The following is a 26290-nucleotide window of genomic DNA, read 5'->3' on the forward strand; positions in this document are numbered from 1 at the left end:
AAAAAAAAAAACCACACACACACGCCCACTTTGTTACTGTAGGAACTTAACCCCCATCTGTTAGTGAGATCCTGACCTCTGGCTGTGGCTGCATTGGAAAATATTCCTCAAATAAACTTTGTAAATATACAGCCGAGTGTTTCGGCTCGACTCTTCTTTAAACTGTGACTCTCTTTGTTCCTGAGAGTCGCAGCTGAATCAAAGACTGAACCAAAAGCTGCCGCTTGTTTTTTAAGGCCGACACATTAATGCAGTTAGAATCTGATCCAGCGGTGTGTTTAAAAAGGAATTAGGCAGCCGTGAAAATAATACATCAGCAGCAGCAGGCAGGAAGGTAAGTCTGAGGCTAAAACACTACCTCTAAAGCTTCCTGAATATAAATATGAATCATGTGGTGTCAGGTTATTTTTTCTGACAGGCTGAACGCCGTTCTGGAAAACGCTTGCTGACGGATAAAATGCACTAACGATTACGTCTCCTATTGCGATGGGGTTTTTCTTTGCTTGTTCAACAGAAGTCGTTTTGGAGAACTTACAGTTAACATCAATTACCCTGTAGTGTCAACCAAGTTTTCAAATGTTAATGGACTGTACAGCTAAAATAAGTTAACATATTAGTAACTGTAGAAATGTGGGGTGTAAAAACAACTACTTCTAAAAATACAACAGGAAAATATCATCCATCCTGGGAAGATATTTTCACTAAGAGTGCACCGATTGCAGTTTTCTGGCCGATCACAGATTTTTAAAAAGCCGATTCAGATTTTCTTTGTCTGAAAAAACAGCGGTGGTGACTACTGTTAGCTGCGCAGAGTGTCAGTAAGTATCAGCTGATCACCCAAAATGAGGAAATAGGAGTCGATATAATTATACTTTCATGGCTCCATAATCAAAGTCGGCCAGCTGGTTATGTTTTACAGGAATTTACAGAAAATGTTTCCAGTTTCAAAATGTACAGACACGCCATAGTGTGGAAACTAAAAGGACAGCCATCATCATTCTTTTTCTTGGGCTAAATATCACAATAGTGCCGCAGTTTTACTGGAGGCTATCGTAGTGCGAAAACCTCCTGCCAGCCCACGCAGAGCGCAGAGTAAAAAGCAGTGATGTGACTCACAGAGGCCCCAGATCAGTTCTGGGGCCCGAAGCAGCTGAACAGTTTGCTGAAGCCTTGAGAAGATAAAAATGATATTATTTGTGCCAACAAATCAGATCAGGGCAGCCATCTCTGTGAGGGTATTAATGCTCATACACGTATCTAACTATGAAACGTCAAAAAGGACAAAATTAAATAAATAACATTGTTAAATCATTTATTAAATATACCGTAAAATAATTAAATGGTGAATTAAAGGTTTAAAATATGTATTTATTACATATTTTATAAAATATGTAATTAAAATCAATAAGATTCAACCTTATTATAGTGGATCAACATAACTAATTGTGTATTTAATTATTTCATGGTTCCTGCAGCATCACCATGAAATAATTCAATCTGTCAAACTCGCCATTAAAGTTGTGGGGCGTGGTTATGGGCGGGGCTAAAACTGATCAACTAGTTCAGCCTGATTCTGTTAAAATGATTCCACTTTCCATCTAGTCTGTTAATTGTAAAACATCTCCAAGGAAAAGATTGTGAATATCTACCATCTGTAGATGATTTTCAAAAAATTTGGCTGAACTTGTTGAGTTTGACAGATCTACCAAGATAAATTTGAATTTTAATGACTTATTGACATACTAAACATTTAATTAAGAATTTATATATTTCCTTTTCATACTTAATTAGTGATTCAATGATATATTTATTTAATTTTGTCCCTTTTGGTCCTCCGTATCCAACATGCTTAAAATATAGCTATACAAGAACTCTGAGAAAAGACAGTGATCAGGACAGGAACCTCTGGGGAAACTACAGCAAATACATCACAGCTATTTATCTGGATATGTTAGACATGTTTCTGTAATTACCTCACAGTATCACCACTGTAAAAAAACAAAAATAAAAAGTCTTGATCAGATCAGACAGCTGATTAATAAGCCAGAGCAGAGACAGAGGGACAGTCTCACCTCTCCCGGCGGATCTTGTCCAGTTTGTCTTTCAGCATCAGGATCTCTTTCTGCAGGTTGAGCTGCTGGCTCTCGGCGTCCCTCAGCTCTTTGCGCAGCGCCTTGAGCTCGGTGCTGTGCTGAGCCTCTCTGCGCGCCAGCTCCTCCTCGTACAGCAGCGTCTTCTTCTCCATCTCTGCTCGCAGACGCCCCATCTCCTGCGTCTGGTCAGCTGAAGCCGGAGCGGCCGGAGAGCCAACCTGCTTCACCTGCAGAGCCGGAATGATCAGAGATTTAAAAACAGAGCGGCAACAAGATTCCTGGGATGAGACGTGCTGCGCTGCATCCTCACCTTAAGTCCTTCCAGTTCCTCCTCCAGCTGGCGGCTGTACTGCTCGTTGCGCTCTCTCAGCTTTTTCTCTTTCTGAGCCTCGGCGGCTTGCTCCTCAGCCTGAACCTCCATCTGGTGACGGACAAACGCGGACTGATTGGAGACCAACATTCAGCTAATATGATTTCCTGAACATGATTCCTACACATTTATCATTAAAACTAATTTCTTAAAGGGGCAGTACTATGTGTTTTCTTGGAGCATGGTGCCATTTCATAGCACTATCTAGTAACTGTGTCACGTTCAGTTATTATAAAAATTTTATATATAAAATATAACTAAAGAACTTTGATTTTGTAATTTAACGCCTTAAATTGGGCCTCTGTTTCTTTAAGAAGCTCCTACTCTTTCTGAAACTCCACCTGCAGGAAGTCATCGCAATATGGCTCCAGTATTAACCGCTCAACATTTTTTCCAGTGTTTCACTCAGTTCCACCAGGTGTTTGCTAATTGCTGCTGGCTAGTCTGAAGGAACTGATTGGAAAAAGGTTGGAAACTGCAGCTTTCAAGGAATAGCATTTTCCTCGAATCCAGGGGTAGGTCCACCTAGACGGTTTGCACAGCTGAATGGTTGCCATGGGAGATTAAAGGATGCATGTTTGAGGATTTCTCAAACATACATGACAGAATCAAGGCAACACTCCAGGTACGTTTTTGATGAGAAAATAACATGATGTAAAGCTCAAAACAGTCGATTTGACATATTACTGCCCCTTTAAGCGCAGTTTGGATAAACGGATGGACAGATGGATGGATAGGTGGAAATGCACATCTGAAAATACATTTTTTATGCTTCATTTTCTTTTTCCATACTTCCCCAATCCTAGAAAATACTTTAACTCCACATTCTTTCCAGACCACTTAGGAACCTTGAGAGAAAACATCAATAACCTAGAGACATATGAGAAAACATGCACAACTAAACAACAATGCTACACATAAAATGAAATATATATATTTTTGGGTGACTATATTCTACTGCTTTTCTGATTACGGATGGTGGTGGGACTTGGGAGTGAAACTAGAGAGTAAAAGAAAGCCACCCCTCGCACCTGAGGAAAGGCAATAAAAGTGGAAGGCTAACCGGAGGTTGAAGTGTTTACTGACCAGCAGGTGCAGACAGAGAAAGGTGTTGCTACCAAACACAGGGAATCTACTCTACCTCCTTCTTGGCCCTCTCAGCCTTTCGCACCTCAAGGCGGAGAGCCTCCACCCTCTGATTCTGGCTCTCCATCTCCTCCTCCTTGTCGCGCAGCTGGCGAACCAGGCGCTGCTTTGCAGACCTGCCAGGACAGTTTAAATCTAAAGGTTGCTGGTTTTATGCACAGGCAAAATAACCCGTTTCCGGGCAGAACAATCAGTCCAGGAAAACACAAAGGTGCAGGGTTCTACCTAAACTCTGTCAGCTTCTCATTGAGCTCAGAAAACTCCTGCATGGCCAGGTTCCTCTGGCTGTGGGCCTCCTTCAGCTCTTTAGACTGGGACTTCATTTTCTCAGCCGCCTCCACAAGGCCCTGCTCAGAGCGGAGAGAGAAACAGGAATTATTTCACATCCTCAACAAAACTTTGAAGTTCAACATTTACCAAAAAAAGCCCTCTTCATCAGGGTTTCTGTAGGTTTCACAAAATCATATTTAAGACTTTTAAAGACCATTATTTATGAAATTTAAGACCTGAACCACAACAAAAATTTAGAGAAGAAAATTACATATTTTGGAATGTTCTCTACAGTCTGAACTCCCTGCAGATTTTTTGGGACAGAACACAGCTAGCCTCGTATTGGTTAGCCAACTGCCGATAAATCTACACTTACCGATGATGGACGCAAAAAGCCTAACTAGCTAGCAAAGGTATGCTAGCAGCTAATTAGCAATTAAGATGTCAGCTTGCGGCTCAAACAGAAAAGTCCAGCAGAAAAATAAACTACAGACTAAATTGTTCTACCACAGCAAGATTTTAAGACTTGTGATTAGCATATTTAAGGCTAAATAAAAATTTTGTGAAATTTACAGGCTTTCATTTTGGATACACTAGTGTAAAACATTTTAAGCCTTTTTAAGGATCCCTGTTTATACAGATTTGGTATAGTTGGATTACGGATGCAGCGAAAGTGTAAAAATATTCTTAAAGGAAAAACCTTCCATTAGCAAATAGGTCAAAAAAGCTGAAACAAAAATCAGACGAGCAGCAGAAACGAGTGGTTTTACCTTCTGTAAGTCGTCCTTCTCCTGTGTGAGGCTTTTCATCTGCTTCTCCAGACTCTTGATGTGTTTGGACGAGTCCTCCAGGTCCCTGCGTGCTGATGTCACGTCCTCCAGCTGCTTCTCCAGTTGGCCTGAGTCTGATACAGGGATGCGTTTGAGTGAGAACATGACGTTCGACTTTCAGTATGGGTTTCTATAGAGGCGGTTTGTTTTTACACCCTGACCTGCAATCTGCTTCTTGAGAATGTCGATCTCGCTCTTGAGGCTCCTGATCTCCACTTCCTTGTTGGAGCTGACTGGTCCCTCGCCTGTTGGGTGCTGCAGGGCCTGCACAGCCTGAGTCGACTCTATAAAGGGGAGAACGACCGGGTTTGTTGGACCAGTGGAGGTTGGATTCACCACCATACACTAAGAACAGATGAGGCATCGGCAGAAGCTCACCTTGCAGTTTGCGACTCAGCTCTAGTTTCTCCTGCTCCAAGCGACGTATCCTTCTCTCGTAGGCCTCGGTGGCGAGGCTGTCCTCCAGCCTGCGCTGGACTTCCAGGTCCAACTGGCCCTGCCCTGCTTTGCCCGGATCCACGGCCAGCTGTCGGAGGCAGCCCCGGTCCGATAGGGAACTACAAGGTAAGTAAACGGTGAAAATTAGACTTGCAGGGTTTCACCAAATTCTCCCACCTGAGCTGTGGGTCTTTAAAGCTCCTCCAGAGTTACCATGGCGGTAACCCTGGTTCTCTGACTAACGCTCTTCTTTCCTGGACTATCAGTTTAGGAAGATTAATTCATTCATTTAGGCGTATCAGAATTAATAATGTCCAAAACAAATGTGTGTTATACTCGTCAGAAAGACTGATTAGAGAATAAACAGAAGGAAAGGAAGAGAGAAAGAAAGAAAAACAAAGAAAGGAAAGAAGAACAGAGGGATAGAGAAAAAACACTAAAAAAGGGCAGTAAGAAAGAAAGACTTAATAAAAGAAAAAGACTGACAAAGAAAGAAATACGGACAGAAAAATAAGAAGGAAAGAAAGATGTAAGGTAACGGTAATTTTATTTATATAGCACATTTTCAGCAACAAGGCAATACAAAGTGCTAACGACAAAGACAGACGTAAAGAAAGAAATAAAGATGGAGACAAAAACAGACAAACATAAACAGAAAAAAGAAAGCAAGAAATAAGCCTTTTATTTAAGAAAAAAAGACAACTTTTATTTTAACAGGAACACACTTTCCACTTCAGTTCAGGACCAACTCCTCAAAAACACACACATCACCACAGCCTGATTCTGGGAGTGATTCAGAGGATTACACTTACCATTTACTTGTATAGGTGAAACCCACAAACGGCAGGTGATGGCCAGAGAAGGCAGTATGAGAGGGAGGAGGCATAGTCTCCTGAAAGTCAGGAAACAACAGGAGAAATAGGTGATTCTTTACAAAATATAACAAATACTGCATATAGGGTCACATGTTTTACTAAATAAGACCTTACCGAATTCTTTAGACAGTCGTCGTCTACGTCAAAGTTAGAGGTATCTGTAGGACTGCTGACTTCTGGGATGTAAGGGGCCTCACAAGTACGAATGTTGTCCCAGTCTATGCCTGAAAGCAGCAACAACACGAGTTGGTACAATTAAGAACACCACACAATGACACAATGAATTCTGATTAAAATGCTATAATAATAATAATAACTTGCTATTATAATTCATTCTATTGAGGTATAAGTGATGTCAGGTATGTATTTATATTCACACTGAGTATCAGGATGAGGAAGCACTCTGTGTGTACCAGTGAAAAACGGGTGCTGTTTGAAGTCCTCGATGCCGTTTTGACCCAGCCTGTGTTCCCGACTGCAAATGAGGCGGCGAATCAGATCTTTCGCTTCCTCCGACACGTCTGTTATCTGCTGTGGGAACTGGAATCGCTCCTGTTAAAAGGAAATGACATCAGACAGCTGAGAGTGTGAGAAAACAACAAACAAAACCCGCCGGCCGGTGGCGCTGAACTCCAGTCGGCTCACCTTGTGGTTCATGATTTTCCCGTAGGTTTCCACCAGGGATTCTGCATAGAAAGGAGTCTCCCCGTACAGCATCTCGTACATGCAGACGCCCAGGGACCACCAGTCGCACTCGGGTCCATACTTGCCCTTCCCGTCTTCCATCGCCTGGAGGATCTCGGGGGAAATGTAATCTGGAGTTCCTACTGCCACAGAGGACTGGACCTGGCAGTGGAAAGCAAAACACCACTTAGGATCCAAGGAATCCACTGAACGGAACGCGGCAGAGAGAGCGTAAACATAAACACACCCTACAATCACACAAATCTGATTTTTCTGCTCAGATGTGACACATATCTGACTTTTTCACCACAGTCCGAATGGCACAATTCCAATCTTTTACAAAAACATCTGATTTCCTCTATTTCTGTATGTGGTACTAAAACAGATGCATAGTTTGTAGTTTTCAGAGCGTCTGCAATCAGAACGGTCATGTTCAGTTTCATTAGACCTTATGTCATTAATGTCGTAATTCTGCAGCAGAAGAAGTCAGTGAAGCCTCACATCACAGTCCCACCACTCTTAGCTCCAACTACACACCCAAACACACTTCTCTACAGAAGTTGCAGTCAATTCTCCACAAAAGACCATTGCTATTAGTTGGGCTATTTTTTTTATTATCTTCGTTTGCCTTCTTATGATTTTGTGACAATTCTGTCGGCTCCTGTTGCTGACTAAACTTTAACATGAATCCGTAAACGTCAGCATCCGTTGTTACTTCAGTAAACAGCGTGCTGATGTGTGATGTCTGCGTTCTTATTCTGCACACAGTAAACCGTTCACATAGGAGTCTGATTGCAGTCACATCATTCACTAGAGTTTATAGAGCTGCTTTTGAGTCATAATAAAGGAAACACTGACCGACATATTTGATGTGCATTGATGATTTGATGATGTAACGTTTGTAGCTGTTTCTCTACATTTTTGACTGAGTGGTGTCTGTTATGAGTTTGCATTTCTGTGTTTTTATAATGTGAAGCACTTTGAACTGCATTGTTGCTGAAATGTGCTATACAAATAAACTTGGTTTATTGATTGGTTCACTAGTATTAACTATGACTAAAAGTGGTGGCTCAGCAGTAGCATGGCAGACAGGAGAGGCTCACTGCAGTGTCCTAACTCTTGGTTCAGGATTCAGTGCAGGAGCAGAGCTGTGATCATCGTCAGAAGCTCTTCAGACCGACTAAATGAACTTTCTGAAACCGTTAGCCAAGCTGCTCGGCAACATTTACAGCAAAACCACACAACTCCTACACAGATTCCTCCCTTCAAGCTGTCAGAACGCTGTAAAAATGGATGTAAAACTTTAGGACCGCTGTTGTGCTCAAATTTCTCATTTTTAATCAATATTATCCTGGTTTTGTTTAAAATATGTAGTATATTTGCTCATAGCATTATTGCATTCACCCAACATTCATGCTCCTGTTGAGAGAGGATCCTCTTAGGTGTTTTGCATTATACAAGTACAGAGTGATGCATGAACGCTTCGAGGCTTAATTACAAAGGTTATTTCTCAGTTTGTCTGCTGTATTGACGCTTATCAAACTGCTTTAGGCTACAAAAAAAAAACATGCGTCATGTTACTAAGCAGTACTCACTGGAAAGGCTAGTGGTTAGTGGAGGAGGAGGTTCTCATCTCCATGCCTTCTGAATGTTGTAAGATGGAAAAACCAATCTTTGCACAGATATAAAGTCAAAAAAGCAGCTATGTTTAATACTTGAAATATGTTTCTGCCTTACAAACACTGCCTTCTTTTTACGTTACACTTTACATTGTTGTACCTTTACTTTAAGGCTCATCTGTTTGTGTTCACACGTCAAACTAAAGCCACTTTTTGTCATTTGGCAAACAAATATCACATGGGGTTCCTTAGGGCACTAAAACATCTCAATATTAATCATATGCTGATGACAACCTCACAATTCATAAAATGGATCACAATGTTTCTCAGCTCAATGCAGAAAAAACATGCGTCATTCATTTTTTCTACGTGAAATGCAAGGTTAAAGATTGGGATAATTATACATGGTAAGGCTAAAGGCCACAAACCAAACCAACTTAGATGGATTAAATCAGTCTACAACCTTCTTACAACCACACACTAGCGATCTGTGCCATGTTTTGACTAGGAACCTTTAATTCTGATATTATTCTGGTCGTCTTTATTCAAGCCAGTCTCAGTAAAAAAGTTAAAACCATCAGGCAGCTGGAAAATGACTGATTTTTCACCAGTCTTTAAATCACTGCTTTTATTTGTTGACTGTAAAGGAATCCATTTGAAAATCATATTAGATTACAAGGCACTGAATGGCCTATGCATTTAGATAGAAGTGGGCACAAAACCGCTAATCAGGGAGCTAATCTTTCATTTGAAGCTTTATTGTTTTTTGCTAATTTTGAAAACATTTCATGCATTTAACGTCCTCTACACTAATTCCTCCAGATAAATTCTAAAGTGCTACTTTGCTTTGCTGTTCTGCAAACTTTCAGTTGAATTAAGTTCGACGTCAGTGTTGAAGTTTTGGTCATCGACTGTCAAGAACTCTTCAAATAGTTGGATGGTTATATTCATGCTCTTATTTTGAAGTGGGTGAAGACGTAGCAGTTCTGTTTCCTCTCCTCATGTTCTCGCATTTTCTTAAACATAAACACATCTCTCTGTGCCATTTAGTAAAAAACACCATTTAAATGAATGAATGTAACTGATTAAAACAAGGAATGTAATTTTTTTGGGGGGTAACTGGAGTCTGCATCACTTTCATCCTACTTTCAGACTTGGAGCAGTCGCCCTTATTATTAGCATTTTCCGCTCTGTAATCTTTCATTTCATCCCTTCAGTTTTCCTTCCTGTAACATCAGGAGAATCGTCTGAATCGCAGAGCCAGGCCAAGCAGCCGAACCGCACGCTCCTCATGGGAGACCCCCGGGGTTAAGGCAGTGAGGTTAGTAAAACTCTGGTATTATTTGCTTTGGACCAGGAGGAACAACAGCAGCAGTGGCGGCGGCGCAGTCAAAACCTACCGTCCCATCCTCCATGAGCTTGAGGCAGGAGCCGAAGTCAGCCAGGCGGATGTGGCCGTTCATATCCAGCAGAATGTTGTCAGGCTTGATGTCCCTGAAAAGAGAAAGAGGGGATAAAGGGAGGAAAAGAAAGAGAGGGGGAAAAAAGTCAAACTGAGTGAGCGGTTCCTGAAAATGACGAAGGAAAGCAGACGCCTTCCAATCAAAACACCTTTTAGGACATCCAAAAAACACACACTTCATCATTTCGTATTCCTTGGGAGCTGCGATCGGTTCTCATCAGGAATTCGAGCAGTCTTGATTTGCCTGTAAATACGGCAGATAATAATTCAGCTCAGTTCTGTGATTGAATTAAGTGTAATTTTCCTTTGGCTCCATTTATCAGCAGTAGGATAAGTTGAAATTGACCACAAGAAAGAAGAAAACAGAGGAAAAATGAATTGAGTGTATGATTTGGGAATTAGCTTTACACACAGATAAAAGAAAGATAAACCAACCTACTGCATTATTCCTTTTCCTGCTGTGTTTTTGTGGAAAAAAGGAGGTTGGTAGTTTCTGTACGCTTTCGTGTTCCCTGCATCTGTTCTGCATTAATACTGCTGATGGTGAGTTTACATTTTCACATACAGCCTGTGGTTTGATTCCAGTCAGCAGAAAATAATTCTACCTTAGGATACAAGTTTTCTTTTCCCTTCTCCAGCACCTAAACTGGCTGAACATTTTTTTATATCAATCAGCAGCTTTCACCCTGCCCTCACCGTTTCACATTTTCACACTTAAACCAAATCATGAGACCGACATTTATTTCCCTTTGATCCCAGAGTCATTTAGTTAAATCCTCCAAGTCGCTGATTTCTGAAAAGACATCAAGTTCCAGACGGGATTTTAGTCTGAACAAGACAAAAACACTTCTATCTTTAGTTTATTCAAAATTTCTTCTCCTTTTGAAGAAACACCTCTGTGTCACGTTCTATTTATATCCAAGGAAAACAAAAAGTATTGAGTTACTGACTAAAGATTTTCCAGCACTCTGATCAACTTCAATGTACACATTGAAAAAGCTTCAGCTACTTTAACATTAAACTCTTAGGGGTTTCAGAAATGTTGCTACAGTAGATTTGATGGGGAAAAAATAATATTTCTTTACACTGAAGTTTGATCCCACTAAATTAAAGTTTGTTTTCTCAAAATTGTCCCAACAAAGCAGAAGGGCATCAAACTGGTACGTAACGTTTATGGAAAAATTCAGCTTGTCTGTCTTCTCCCAGTGCTAACAGGAAACAACCAGTCAGAGCCCATTGGCAGACCTTATCACTGTCAATCAAGCTTGTGTACTCGCTGCTCACATCCTCCCCTTGCTCTCTGTTACGCTACTGCGTTCCCCACAACCGATCCTGCCATGAATGCTAAGGATAGTTAGCATAACAGTAAATAAATAGTTTTTCTGTAACAGCTAGTTACGTTGCGTACACTGGAATGATTGACAGCACTAACACCCTCCTCCTGGCTCTGATTGGTTGCTTTTGAGTGAGAGCGGTGCATTATAATAAGACTATACTATAATAGTAGCACTGGGAGGAGGCAGAGGAGATTGATCTTTACACAGATTACATGTGTCGTGTTACACAGTCAGGACATGGTGACAGTTTTAACACATATGGAAAATACACATTTTTGTAGAAGTTACAAACAGCCACTTTAATGATGCCATTTCTAGGTGCCAAGAGGCTTAAGGAGTCAGGTGTGTAGAGAACAAGGGACAGGACATCAAATATGAAATATAGGGGTGACTTTAATTGAGCCCTAGACTGCTATAAAACAGAAACACCACAGTGTCCCACTAACCAGACTAAATATAGTCTGTCCTTGTCATGAAAGCTTTCTACAAAGGAGTGTGTGTTAGAACAATATTTTATAACACACAGCACAAAGCAAAGCTCAAACATCCCCAGTTATGCTAATCGCCCACTCATTTTGTTTCATCATGGGCGTGAGTGTTTCTGTCCAGTGACTCAAGCGTGTTCCCGCTTAAAATAGCAAACCTAAAGCTTGAAACAAGAACACAGTCAACCAGCCCGGCTCCCAACTCATGTCAACTTTTGCTGTTGTGATTGGCTCCGGCCGCACGCCAACTAACACCCGCCAACTAATGCCTAGAGACATTCACTCCTGCTTTGACGAACCCTGATTTATAACGCTTCTCTGTAATCTACTGAAAGGAAAGGTGGAGATGAGGCTACAGGACGTGGTTTCTGTCAGCAGGCCATAATACAAAAAGTACAAATTAACAAACAGTAAAACTAATTAAATTTGACATCTGAGAATATTTTTTTTACAGCTGCATAATATTAGAATATCAAGCAATGAGGATTCTGTTGAGAAATATTGGATTTTCTTCACACTTTGTTCCCCATTTACTAAATGAAACTGAATCTCATGTGGAAACTGAAGCAAAACAAACACTTTACACTGAGAGTGTAAACTGGATGAAAAAGCCAGAGCCTGTTATTTATTCATCCAAAACATTGACTGTTACAGTAATGTTCTGCATCTAAAGTGGACTAAATCAGTCAACAGTGTTTTCCAGAAAGCCTCCTGCGATATTTTTACTACACCCACTGACTGAGATGACGACATATTCGCAACCATAAATGGTATGATTATTTTGCTTTGTAATTGTCAATGAAATGGATAATCCTCGACTAAGAAACTGATTCACAGGCCTTAAGCAAAATGTTTTTTCACCTCTAAGAAAATTAGGCATGATGAGTCAGTTAAAAACACAAAAACTATTTTGAAATTAAAAAAAACAAAAAAAAAACAGATTTGGATGATTTGGTCTAATAAATTTCGCAATAAGTGACTAAATCAAGCTGAATATAGCTCTGTTACCAAACACCAGGAAGTAAACAGTTAAAGCCAACGAGGCGCCCTTATATTAGTTTAAGTTCCCCAGTGATGCAAGTCTTGCCCACACCAGGGAGATTTTCCATCTTACAGCAGCGACAGACTTTCAAAAACTGCTCTGATGTCAACCGAGGTCTCTACAAAGCCACATGTGAAGCCCCCGTCATTTTCTGCCAGTGTTAATGCTCGCATTTTGTGGGTCGGGAGCAGCTGGATGGACTCGCCATTCCCGACACTAAAACCTCGGTGCAGAAAACCACAGGTTAAAGTGACACGAGAGATGACAATTATGTAAACCCCACACTTGTTTCCATTAAACCTGAATCTACAATACAGTAGAAAGCTTTTAGAGATGAGCCTGACTGTCACAAATGTGTCATCGGCCACAGTAGACATCTAATTTTAAATGAAAACCACAAACTACACTGGAAAGCATTCAAGTCTGGAGCAACCAAACCTCGTTTGATGGAAAAACATTACACACAACTTCTATTTTTATTTTTCTTTCTTATCACTACAAGTACACTGTTGAATCATAAAATATCTTCATGATACAGAAAATATGAATCTGGAGATCTCTAAGGGACCTTTTAACATCTAAGCTTCACTGTTGCCAAATTTCATGACATTCATCTAAATGTTAGAAACCAACATTTTCTTTACTCCAGAACCTCACAAATCATAACCGTAACACTTGGACCAAACAACTAGCGCGTGGCTCTGCGGGGGGGGGGTTGCACGAGTGTGTGTATGCATGTGTGGGGGTGTTCCGGTAGCTGGAGTGTGTTAATCTACTCCTAAGACCTCTGCTCTGCCAAAGAGCAGACAGCATGAGTTGACCTTAGCTTGCCGTATCAATGGTACAGAGGATGGAGTCTGTTACTGATAAACCACTTAGCGCTAGCCCATGTCGTCCCACTGCTACTCAACTCATCAGTTTCCTTGCCTCAGATTTGCCTAATTATTAATCAATCAACTGGCCACACAAATGTATTAACAGATGTAGGCTGACAGCAGATTAGCTGCTTTCCAGTAGTGAGCAAAGCAGAATAGCTGTGATTCCAATGCTAGGTGAAGTAGCACAGTAATTGGGCTAGTGTGTCACGGGGCTCCAGCAGTCTTAAGGAGTGTCGCAGGGACTGGAATAGAGGAAGGTAATCTCTGCTAAGACCGCAACATCCATCTGGGAGGGCCATCTGGATGGCGCCTCACGCTTTGCGCACGCCAGCAACTGGAGGACCTGCAAAGGCGGCTACGCGCTAACGGGATTCCAGCTAATTCATGACGTGAGGAGCTGGTGTCACACCAGATAGAATTACTTTATTCATCCCAGCAGGGAAATTATTTCGCAGTTACAGCAAGAATTTTTTATACACAGATTAACACACAGACGACAGGAGCTGCGTCTGCAGGCAGCCAGCTAAGCCGGCGCCATTTTGAAGGAGGACATGCGGCAAAGGTCGTCGGAACCGGGAGTCGAACCCGCGACGTCAGCAGGTCTAAGGCCTCCAAATGTGGGGCGTGCTAACCCCCTGCGCCACCACAGCACGCCCCAAATAGAATCTCCAGGTGAAAACACGGATGGCTGACAAGCCATTCATTCTCTAGGACATAAAAGATATGAAATTAACAATTGGAAAAGTAAAAGAAAACTATGAAAGAATAAAATTTGTTTTTTAAATCACAAGAAAAGGTAATCTCTTCAAAGACATGACACAAACTAATTACACCAATTGTTTATGCTCAAATTTTCCGTCAAGTGATTCCTGAGGTGTAACGTTTGATTTAAAATGATGCAAAGAGTTTTGTTAGACGGTGATGGCCGTCCTTAACTGGATACAAAAGTCCTGAGCTGGAACCTTTGTATCTGCATGTTTCCGGTAAACCCACAAATCTGACGCACAAGTTACAACTACAAACAGCAACGAATGACAAAGTCGCTTCTCCTGGCCCACTGTGGGTTCATTTTTGCTTAAAAAAAACAAACTGATTAGATGCTGGAAAAGACTATTGTTGTGTTCAAATTGTGCTAAATAGAGTTAGCCTATTAGCAACGCTACTCGAACCTGAAATAGCATCTTTATGCTAAACATGTTGCAGCAGCACAACGCTAATGTCAACGACTACAGTTCACCTTTCTAAAGAAGTTCTATGAGTGATCAGGTCCCTGAAATACTGGAAAACAGAACTTCTAGAATAGCACTTTGCACTAATCTGATGGTTGAATAACCTTAATAAAACACTAAAACAATAAACATCCTTGCTGATGAGCTTGTGTTTTTAGTTATTCAATAATTTAGCAACAAAAAAGGGTCTTTAAATTGAAAATGTTGCTTATTTTGCCAATGTATGTGTCTTTCAACTACAGACCCTGCAATTAATTCAATTAAACATTTTAATCAAGTCCCACCACTGATTATTACATCAGTTTCTGAATGATGCAAGAGGAGTTCATGAATTGATGCATGTTGATGTAGAGTAACATTTCCCCAGAGGAGGCTATGTGGCTAGCACATTCAGAACTAGTGGAACGTTGGACTCTATTCAAATGCAAGCTAACATGACAGAGACCCTTTCACCAGCAATGATTGAGTATGACCAGCAGGTTCTAAGGAAGCACATGGCTCTGATCAATAGGAAAGCAGACAAAGACCATGATCAATAGGGCGCGCATGAGCAAACGCATCGGCCATCGCACAGATCTGGACCAGACGTTACATTAAAGTTAACGTAGCTTTTCTTTAAACACACAACAGAGTTTTTCATGTGTGTTTGGTTCCTTGGTCATTACAACAGAGCTCCACAGCTTTCTCTTTACAGCCTGATGCTTCTCCCCCATCCCCATCCCAGCACCCTTCCCCACCCGCCTCTCCAATCAGACTCTGAGCATCAGTGTTGGAGCAGACAGATGTGGTGCTAGGCAGCACAAAGCCATGCTGACATGGCCCATTGAAACATTTGTCAGGGTCCTCTGGGAGGCCACGCAGACCACTGACCACTGAACAAATGAAGGCAGGCACTCACACACACACACACACACACACACACACACCCCTCTGCATCCGACTCTCATGGGATTCAACCGAAGGAGACAGAAGATGGGCCTCGAGGCTGTTTTTGCTCCTCATTTCTTTCATCTGGTCTCCTCTCAACTTCATCAGTGTCAACAGGAAGGAAAGAATTTGTTTTCATTAGGCTGACATTTTGGGAAGCTAAGAAAAAAACGAACACAAAAGGTTTAGATAGTTTTGTTTGTATAAGAGAAGTTGACAAATAATCCAGTTTCATTCAGTTGTTCATGATTGACCCATTTTTAAATTAAACCAACTGAACAACCTACATTGTTTGCTGTAACTGAAGTACTCAAGATTCCCTCAGTCATAATCATAACAACTCCTGTAATGGTGCCGACTGATACATATGAGGTAATTAGCGATGCTAATCTTACTTACTAAAATGCTTTTAATAAGATGTCAGGACAAGGAATGCACTCATCCACTTTTTTCACTTCCGATATTGATGCAGATATCTGAGGTTTAATATCGGACAATACCAATCCGATACAGAAAAACAGTGCTGTATTGACTTAAAATGTTTCTTTTTTAAAAATAATACAGACATAAATGTTCTTAATTACAAATGTATTTGATAACTCTGCACCAGTACATCACACTTAAATACACCAATAGCTTTACAAGCTTGGCCAAACATGTAATTACAACACAACTTTAATTTGTTAAGTTGGTGCAATCTGGAGTTCAACAGCCAATTAAAATTAAATTAGAAAACTGAAACTAATTTTAAAAAAATTTAAACACGTGGACTTTCTTGGTCAGAAACATTAAAGATATTTTTTTGTTAGAAAGAGACAGAAAAGAGAAAAATGATAAATTATGAAAATGGAAATTACTGAGTTTGTTTTAATTTATTATGCGATTAATGGATTTATTGCGAAATGCCTAGGACTGGATCTATCACTATCTGATAAGGGCTTCGTATGAGTCGACAATTATCGATTAGTTTTGGGTTTTCAATATCTGAAATGCAGCCAAACTGGTGACCTTTACTGTTTCATCTGCAGTTTCCTCTCGAGCTGTTCTCATTTGGTCCTTTCCCTCCACTGTTTATTATATTTAATCAGCTATAAGGCATGGTGGCGAAACCTGAAACTGATGCTGAAAAGGCTGATTGGCTATTGGCCATCCTTTGCACATTATATTGCACAAATGACACTGGAATGACAACTGTGATGCTGTTACCATAAACTGAAATTCATACACTGGAATATCATCAATCTGGTCCCTGTCTATTTGTAGTAGTGGTCATTTAAAAAAGAAAAAACTGCCAGATGAGGCCAACAATGTCATTAAGAAAAGGTATTGATGTCGTCAGCATTAATAGAAAGCAGCATGTGCCTCTAGGGGTCTTTAAAGTGGGCATCTGTGGCTCAAGCATTGGAGTGGTAATGTGTCACCCTCAGTGGTCTGACCTACAGCCTGTAAGGTTCATGATGCTAAACTACATCAGGTCTTCTGGCTCTAATCTCCAGGCCCAGGAGCAAACATGCAGAAGCAGCATGCAGTTTCTATGCTCCTTACATCTGGAACGAACTTCCAGAAAACTGTAAAACCTCTGAAGCACTGAGTTACATTAAAACAAGGCTAAGCTGGTTTACAGTTGATTTTGATTAGAAGTTAGTGGAGCATCGATGAACATGTTTGATGATTTTGATGATGGAATTTGACTAAATGTTTGTTTGGGATGGGTATTTATCGTATCGTTTATCATGATAAATTTCTTGTCATGATAAGAATTCTGATTTATTGTTGTTGTGGTAAATTCCAATTAAAGATATTTTTTAAAAACCAACAAACTGTCAATATTGTCTGGATTTTTAAATTTACTTTTTTTTTTTCACTGTTTGTTCAATGAATATCAAATTTGAAAATATGATTAAGTATAGTTACTGTGTGGAGTTTAACAAAACAAATCACTACTTTATGTGCCTGGAGTCCTGAAGAACCGCATTATAAATGGGAATGTTTCTCAACAGCAGTATTTGTGTTTGTGGGGCAGTGATACTATACAATTACCTAAAAGAGAAGAAATAAATGGTTCTCATTGTGACTTTTATCATTATCGTACCACAAAATACCACAAAATATTGTGATAAAATTTAACCACCTCTAGTGTTTGTTGCTTGTTTCACAATTGGTGACTGTATGACGTGTTTATGATGTAAAACAATTTGAGCTACCTTGTTGCTGAAATGTGCAATATAAATACACTTGACTTATCATACCAGGTGTGTGTATAAGAGAAATGCATCATGTATGCTAGCAACCACAGCTAAATCCACTATTCCATATTTTCAATTAAAAACCATTAAAACACATAACCGTCCAGGGGTCAGAGCAGCACGACACAGAATATAGCAATGAGATAAACACACATCCGGATTCGCATGCTAACACACACACGCCCACGCGCACGCACACCCCCACACCCACAGAGTCATCAAACGGTGGTAGCCAGCAGGACACACCCTCCTCCCCTCCCTCCTCGGGGGACCTGCCCGGCCGTCTCCACCCTCTCCAAAAGTCAGCACCAAAAACTCCCACGAGAGTTGTGTGTGTGTAAATGAGAGCAAAGGAAGGGTTGGGGGGAGGGTTGCTGGTGACAGCAACCAAACCTCCACCCACACACCTCTAAAGCCGGTCATTAGTGTCTCAAAGTGTCCACAGGCAGACCAAAAGAGAAACGGCAAGGCCCCCTCCTCCCCGTCCCTTCTTCTTTCCATCCACCAACCCCAACCCGCGGCCCCAAGCAACACCATGCAATTAGTGGCTCCCGCTCGCCGCTATTGGCTCCCTTTCTTTCCATACATTTATATTTACATGCGTCTTTGACTCTGTCATTGTCACCCAGTGTGTCTGAGTGAGCGGTGGTGTATTACAGACAAGAAAACAAACAAACAAAAAAAAAACCTGGACACACCCATCATACCGAGCCGCCGAGCTTTATCTTTGCCTCTTTCTGACCCTCCCTTCTTTTCTAATCATCTCACATTATTCCCTCCGTCTATCCATCATTCTCTCGCTCGTTTGTGCTGTGACGGGCCCCCGGCGAAAGTAAAGCTGTAATTATGTTAACGTGCCCATGTGACTACTTCCTGTCTGGAAGAGCCTCATATCCTGCTCCCAAGGGGAATCTTTAGTCGGCTGGAAAGAAAATTCTTTTGGCGCCCACGTCAGACAGGAAAACAGTAGTTTCCCTTGCTGTGCCGTGTCAACAGTGAGCTTTGAGGCATTTTGTTTGTCAAGTGAGAAGTAGCTCTACCTTGAGATGCGATAAGATCAACAGCTAAGCAAAAGAGACGAGGCAGGAACTGGGTGACCTTACTTCACGGAGAGAGGAAGGAGAACAGTTCTTAGGCTTATAGTAGCTTCGGTCCCATGACAAATGTAAGCAAAGATTTGTCGATATTTCGTCAGTGTCGAAAAACACAATTTCACGATCGATGTGTTTCCATTAAATATGCTCATGTGAATAAGTCTGCGATCGAAATAAGTCATTAAAAAACATGTTCTACCATCATCCCGCTACTACTACTTCCCGTTGTCTTCTTCAACAGTATTTCCATTGCAGTTTTTTGAAATACATCCATTTCAATACGGGGGAAAAAAACTACTTCATCCTACCACACAATCATTTTATCAAAATTTTGAAATTTGCCGTGTTTCAATTAAGGGAATTAATTTTCGGAAGTCTGAACAAGTGCAGTTATGGTAAATGGAAACGCAGCTATTGTTGTTTTTAAGGTGCTTTCACACCTAATAACTAACTATGCAACACTTGTTACGTTTTCAGCTGGTGCGGTTCTCTTTAACTACTCTGTGTCAAACAAACTAAACCCTTTGAAAAAACGGTTCACCTTCTTGTCTGTGGTGGCGCTATATCAAGAATCACTGAAGGAAGTGACATGGAATTATCTGAAGAAGACACTGATCGCAACTTCCTTCTTCACAAAATATAAATAAAAACAGATTGGTGTCAGATTTTAGCTGTTGAAGGATTTCTTCTTGGTCATTGTTACAAAAACCGCAAGCCATTTCTCCAGCTACCACTTGACTCACATGTGTTTTGGTTGTATTTACCCAGAATGCACTATAATCCACTTCCTGCTTTTGGAGCACTCTCCAGTCCACATGGCCTTCATATATGCATTCGAACCGCGCCAGAGTTCACTTCAACTGAACAGATATCGAGGTTTTTAGGCAAACTACAGTTCTAGACTCTACTTGCTAGTTGACAGCTTGTTTATTTAAGGGTAACAGCAGCAGAGGATTGAACACTTTTTAAACCTTTTCTGAAAATAAATTTTTTTAAAATTCTGTTTTTCTTACAACTATGCACCATTTTATTTTGGTTTACAAAATCTAATTCTAATAAAATATCTTGAATATCTTTTTGTGACATGACAAAATCTGAAGAACTTTGCCGATTGTGAATTCTTTTGCAAAGTATTCACTCTGATTCACAGATCAGGTATGTTGGACCATTTGTTTTCCTATAACACATTATTTTACCAATCGAGCTTTTCTCCTTTAACTTCTGTCGCCAACTGATTGGAATCATTTTCCAGAATCCTGACATTCTGCCTCTCCAGAGGCTGATGTGCCTCCCCCAGCTGGAATATTTCCCCCAGCTGCAGGACTAGCGTAAATACACCAAGTATCCATCATCGGGAGTTATTGCTCCGCTAGTTTCTTGCTTAGAAACGGCTGCATACGTTCCAAAGGGAACCTACGCACGATGTCCCGCCGCCTCACCTGTGGACATAGTGGAGCTGGTGAACGGAGTCAATGGCCAACACCATCTCAGCAAGGTAGAACTTGGCCATTTCTTCAGGCAATCGGTCCTCAAACTTGCTCAGCAAGGTCAGCAGGTCGCCACCCACGTAGTAGTCCATGACCAGGTACTGGAGAGGAAATAAACACATTAACGATGCAGGAAAAAGACACACACAAAAGAAAGAGAACAGTAAATACACATCTTTATCTAAACGGATGCTAAACTCGCACCTAAATAGTTTCATGTGTTTGGGTTCGCCTAAAAATAAATGGAAGGATGGACTGCGGTGAATATCTTTAAAGCCTTAGGGAGTTGTCGAGCATTTGTTGCGAGAATGTGGGAAATGGAATGACAAGCAGTTCTGGCATTTCAGCTCAGGGTCATGCAGGGAGGACTAACAGTCCGGCTAAAGGGAGAAGGAATGCCTGCAGCTACCAATTAAAGTGAGACAAAGTTCGTCTGACCAGCCACACATTTCTTTTTGTGTTCTACATGAACTTATATGACCTGTTTATAACCAGGCTTCCCGTTTTCCAGACTACTTTTAATCCTGATCTTCACCACAGTGAGGAATCAAAGCACTGATCCCATCCTGCGGAGGCACTACTGAGCTCCAAGATCAACCTGAAGGGTGACATAGCAAAAGTGACTGACATGGGGTGGGCATTTATTGTATTGTCATTTGTTGTGATGCTTTTCTTATTGTGATAAGAATTTAGATTTATCTTTGATGTGATAAATTTAAATTAATGATGTTTAAAGCCCTCCCAGCTCTGATTGGTTGTTTCTAGTTCGCACTAGGAGAAGACAGAGAAGCTTGATTTTTCACAGATTATCTGTCTCATATCATACTGACACAACATGGCGACAGTTTTATCAAATATGTAAAAATATATATTTTTTAATTAAAGTTACATACTGCAGCTTTAAATGCAGTTACCATGTGCAGCTCAGTGACACAAATCACATTCTTTTGTGACTGGTGTCCTAAAGAAGCAGATTACAAATGCGAATGTTTTTCAAGAGCAGTATTTGTGTTCGTAGGGCTTTGACTGTTGTGCCCCTAAAAAAGACGTAACAATAGTTCTTATTGTCACATTTATTGTTATCAGAATAGTACTAAGAAAAATACTGTGATGCAATCCCGACACTGATGTCGTTACTATGGACACAGACACACACAAACAGAGCTGTTGCAGCATGACGATGCAATGTTCGTATGAACAATAGTCACAAAGCAGGATGTGCAACGTCAAAAAGCGTAAGCAGTTTATTTATACAAGCATCACCCACATTAAGCCCACTCCAGAGGAAGTGAGCCGTCAGGATGTTCTCTTAATAAAACCGGATTCTTTTTCGTGTTTATTGCATTAGTAATATCTCTATAATGGTGACATCAGAGTTGAGTTATTCATTTCTTTCTGTTATTGATTCCATGCACGGTAGTTGCTGAAAACATGTTACTATGCTACTCCCCAGGCTAAAGAGGAAGGAGATTTCTATGTTACCAGGTTGTTGTCATCCTGGAAGGCGTAGTGCAGGGTGGTGATCCACTGGCTGTCTCCATTCACCAAAACGTCCCGCTCTTCTCGAAAGCACGCCGTCTGCACAAAGATTTCAGATTTAAAATCTCCTACATTCCTGCAGACGGGGTGTGCGTGTGTGTGTGTGTGTATGTGAATCCTGTGTTGGTGACTTTCTGCAAACTGGAGGAATAAATCATGACAAATTTTTTCCATGCCACAGTAAAACGGTGATGAAGTTTTGATAGCTGACCTGCCGATATCGCAAATTTATCTAGAATTATCTCACGGTCTGTACCTTTTGTTATTTTTGTTGTGCAACTTATTTCTCTGTGTCTCAGACAAACAGAAGAGGACCAATTAAAGGATTTTTTTTTTTTTAAATGTCTTCATATTTGTATTCTGGTAGACACAAACATGCAGAATAAAGAAATTACCATCAAAAATAAATAGAAAAACACTTCAAGTTCATAAACTAAATCTATATCACCTTCCTAAAATAATGGCTTGTGTTATTTTTTGTCAAAAGATGATTTAGGTAGAAAAATACAAAATCATTTTGGCAACAAAAAAATAAATAAATCACTTAGGCTATTAAATTAGGAAGGTAGTGATGTGTAAATCTAGTATCTATAAAGAGGGACTGAAGCTTTTGGCTCTCTTAATTTTGGTTAAAGTGAAAAAGAGCCTACTAATATTTTAACTATAGATATGATAATAAATGAAGAGTTTTAGCTTTTTCCTCCCGCAATGTTCATGTTGAACTTCCACAGAGAATGAAACTAAAAGTACCACAAACATGGTTCGTTCTGTTTTTTTTTTCATTACGTAGGAATAAATGTGGGTTTTTATTTATTTTTGTGCATCATTTTCCACTGAAAGAAAGGTGATTCATCCTCTTTTTGCTCAATTTTACATTTATTTTGAATCCAAAAAAATTGCAAAAGAAAAAGGTGGTTCATAGAAACGTGTAAGCTGTCTTTTAAAAGTGACATCACCGTTGCGGCTCTAAATGAGTTTTATTTGCCTGAGAATAAAAACACCCCGTCTCTTTAGGTTGTAGAAGTTGCAGATTTATGCAGATCTCGTCTGTGGATCTGTCGTTGCGTTTCCCATCTCTGGGTGTTTAAGCGTATTTGCCCGTACGTCTAAACACCGTGGAGCGTTTCTGTGTTTTTTTTTTGATTTGCGACGAGTGAGCCGCTACGATCAGAGACCCAGCAGGCCGACAGAAATGTGAGGAGGGTGTCAGGAAGCAGATGATGAGAAAAACACGCAATGGCAGATCAGGCTGCGACACGTTCTGCAATCCATCAACAAATGTTTGATTCAAAAGAAACTCCACGGAGGATGTGGTTTTTTCCTGACAGGAGGCCCTTTCTTTCGTTTTCTTTTTTTAAACCTTCACCGTTATTTTCCTTGAAGCATTTCCATGATTACTGCAGCAGACTGCTTTAGACAACCAGAACTAATAAAGTTGGTGCTAACCTCTGCTCGCTTGAGCATTTCCCACTTGTTGAGAATCTTCATAGCGAAGACCTTATCCGTGTTTCTCACTTTTACCACCGCGACCTGCAAAAAGAAGAAGAAGAAATGTATTTTTAGTTGACTTTGTAAGAAAACTACATAAGCATCACCTTTATGTATTGTATCTTAACCTGGGAGGAAACAGGAGTTGAAACTGAACAAGAACTGCAACAGTTTAAAGAAATAAACACTCTCCTCATAAAGGCCATTAGTGTGTGAATTTAGCAACAAAAAAAAAAAGTCCTGCAGAGAATTATTTTAATAAGAGATAAATTCTGAGTTAATCATGTGGGGAAAGAAAGTAGAGAAATTTGAGATAAGGATTAAAAAAAAAAAGTATTTAACTTTGGGTTTAAAGCCAGAAATGTGAACAGGAAACCACGGGGAAAACTGCAGACAAGTGAGAAGTTTTAACTTTCTTTAAAAGTAAATGATGGAGTTAGGAGGAAATTAACAAAATGTCACTAGTGTGTATGTTCTAGATCAATTCATAAAAATTATAGAGTGAAACATTAAGCTCAACTACAGATTATGATGAGTTGTTTTATTTTAATCTGCTACCAGTTGAAAATCCTTCCAGATCTGTGACTTTCCTCTCTGCAGGGTTAATACTGGGATTTTCCCCAGTTTTAGCTTCTGCTCAAGATCTTTCAGCTCCATTTAATCACTTTTAATAGTTGCTTATCAAGTAATTACATGAAAAAAAAATACTTTAGAAATATCTATTTACAATTTTTGCCACTTTATCAATCTGATTGTTTTGAAGAACTTTAGGGACTTACTAAAATCAGAGATGATTTGTATCACTGTGATTTGCTCTTTTGTCTGACCAAAAAAGTTTACGATGAGAAAGAATAACTCAACAAAAAAAAAAAAAAAAATATATATATATATATATATATATATATATATATCCATTTACATCAAACTTGAGACTGAAAGTGAAGTATATTATAAAAGGCAGTTTGTTTAATAATTTATTAAAATTTAACGTGAAACTTTTTTAAAAATCTGTTTCTGCACTTTAAATTATTACTACTTAAATACCTCAAACTTGAGACCAAAGTAAATATAATATAAAGGTTAATGTTTACTATTGCCTCAAGCTGAAATTGAGGCATTAATTTTTTAATACTTCAAACTTGAGACAAATTAATGTCTGAATCGTTGAATTGTAACTTTTTTTCTTCTTTTTGTTTAACAAAAAGGAACAAAATTGTTTATTTACTCGCATTTTCTCATATTTCTTTTACTAGCTTAAGTGGCTACTACAGAATTGGCAATTCTGTCTTAAATTACACAATTACTTGTCACAATCAATTACTCGATTATTAAAATAATCATTTACACCTGGGAAGACCCAGAATGAGCAGCAGAGAATCGCTGCAGCGAAGGTCGCCCAGGTTACCTCTCTGATTATGTGAGCGTGGCCTGGCTCCCTAATGCCAGAGCACTATTTAATAAAAGTTATTTCCTGCTTAAATAACGACAAAAAAAAAGTTCTTGAACTGTTTCTTAGCCTCAGATAAGCAGAAGGACAAGGTTCGCACGGAGGGACGGTTTATCTCCAGACACTGATGTATAGGTTACTGCACGGTTCACCGTCTGTTTGGCTCTGAGCCGCACAGTGATCGATGAAAAAGAAACATTTGCATGTCTAAAGCACATTTCTGTACAACTTTCACAGTTTAAAGCCTTCCTTTAAAAGAATAGAAACAGTCCTCTGTCGGGCAGTTTGCTGCAGACTGAGGAATAACTGAGTCTGCAGCAAATCACCTTCATTCTCTACACAAGCTGCTTACAGAAGAAAACACTTTGGAAGAGGTAATAGGTGAATGAGCAACTTGTTGTGCATCTACTTGGACCAATCACATTGCAATGAATGCTAATTGATTCTTATAATACCAGGAATGTAGCAGGAACAAAAAAAAAACAACACAAAACAGTTTTATTCTTATCCACAGCTTCTGTAAACCAAAACACCACAAGGCTTGAAGGAACAGTGTCCAAATGTGCTACTTTTTTCATTCATCAGGTTACGATGAATGTTTATGATGATGTTCGATATGTGCTGTTTTTAAACTTTAACTTTTATGGACCATACAGTTTTTATCTTATAAACCTCATTACTTATAGCCCCTATCTACCCAAATGACAGATTAAAAGCAATACAAATCTTTGTTGCTGAACTCAAATGTCTATTTATTCAATAAATTAGGAGTAAAAAGGGTTTTTGAATTTAAAATGTTGATTTTCTCAATATATATAGATTTAAATTGAAATGCTATTGATAAAGTACAGACCGTGCAATTAACCCTATTAAAATTTTTATTTGAATCAAGTCCCACCAATATTAGTCATTTTAGAAACCTTTATAAACAGTGGCTTTCTGTAAAATATGACAGGAGGCAAAAAAACCATGCATCTTGAAATAATCTGAAGAAAGTTTAAATGGATTTTAAAACATTACTGCCATCAAATCCTACTGAACCTTGAATTTGGTCACAGTATGTACACATACCATGAGAATTGTGTAATACAGGGGCATAAATTGATACTAAATGGAAGAAAAAAGTATATTGAACTTGGAGACCGACTTCCTGACCCAGACTTTGTACATACACATAATTTCATTCCCATCTTGTCCACTAAACCAGTTGTGATGGACTTGAAAAAAACAGAGAACATCTTGAAGCTCCCCAACGTTTCCTTTTATAGCTGCTATTTGTCACCAATGCCTAAAGATCACGCTGC

The 26290-nt window shown here is 39.8% G+C and overlaps 1 protein-coding gene across 10 annotated transcripts in view; it reads right to left on the reverse strand.

The window, feature by feature from the left end:
- cdc42bpab (CDC42 binding protein kinase alpha (DMPK-like) b) overlaps window positions 1-26290 on the reverse strand; it is an 82885-nt gene that overhangs the window by 23270 nt on the left and 33325 nt on the right. For 8 of the 10 annotated variants that reach the window (XM_028041049.1, XM_028041054.1, XM_028041053.1 and 5 more), the window contains exons 4-19: window positions 23498-23581; window positions 21995-22090; window positions 20465-20613; window positions 9726-9819; window positions 6668-6868; window positions 6436-6574; window positions 6137-6246; window positions 5960-6039; window positions 5088-5266; window positions 4871-4993; window positions 4650-4783; window positions 3835-3956; window positions 3605-3725; window positions 2404-2514; window positions 2073-2320; window positions 1974-1988 (exon numbers count right to left, since the gene is read on the reverse strand). In XM_028041049.1, coding sequence (XP_027896850.1) covers window positions 1974-1988; window positions 2073-2320; window positions 2404-2514; window positions 3605-3725; window positions 3835-3956; window positions 4650-4783; window positions 4871-4993; window positions 5088-5266; window positions 5960-6039; window positions 6137-6246; window positions 6436-6574; window positions 6668-6868; window positions 9726-9819; window positions 20465-20613; window positions 21995-22090; window positions 23498-23581 — 2006 coding nt within the window. The remainder of the gene's footprint in view (window positions 1-1973; window positions 1989-2072; window positions 2321-2403; window positions 2515-3604; window positions 3726-3834; window positions 3957-4649; window positions 4784-4870; window positions 4994-5087; window positions 5267-5959; window positions 6040-6136; window positions 6247-6435; window positions 6575-6667; window positions 6869-9725; window positions 9820-20464; window positions 20614-21994; window positions 22091-23497; window positions 23582-26290) is intronic. The other 2 variants (XM_028041058.1, XM_028041052.1) reach the window with 1 other exon arrangement.

This window comes from Xiphophorus couchianus, chromosome 15 (assembly GCF_001444195.1).
Source record: "Xiphophorus couchianus chromosome 15, X_couchianus-1.0, whole genome shotgun sequence".
Classification (NCBI taxonomy): domain Eukaryota; kingdom Metazoa; phylum Chordata; class Actinopteri; order Cyprinodontiformes; family Poeciliidae; genus Xiphophorus; species Xiphophorus couchianus.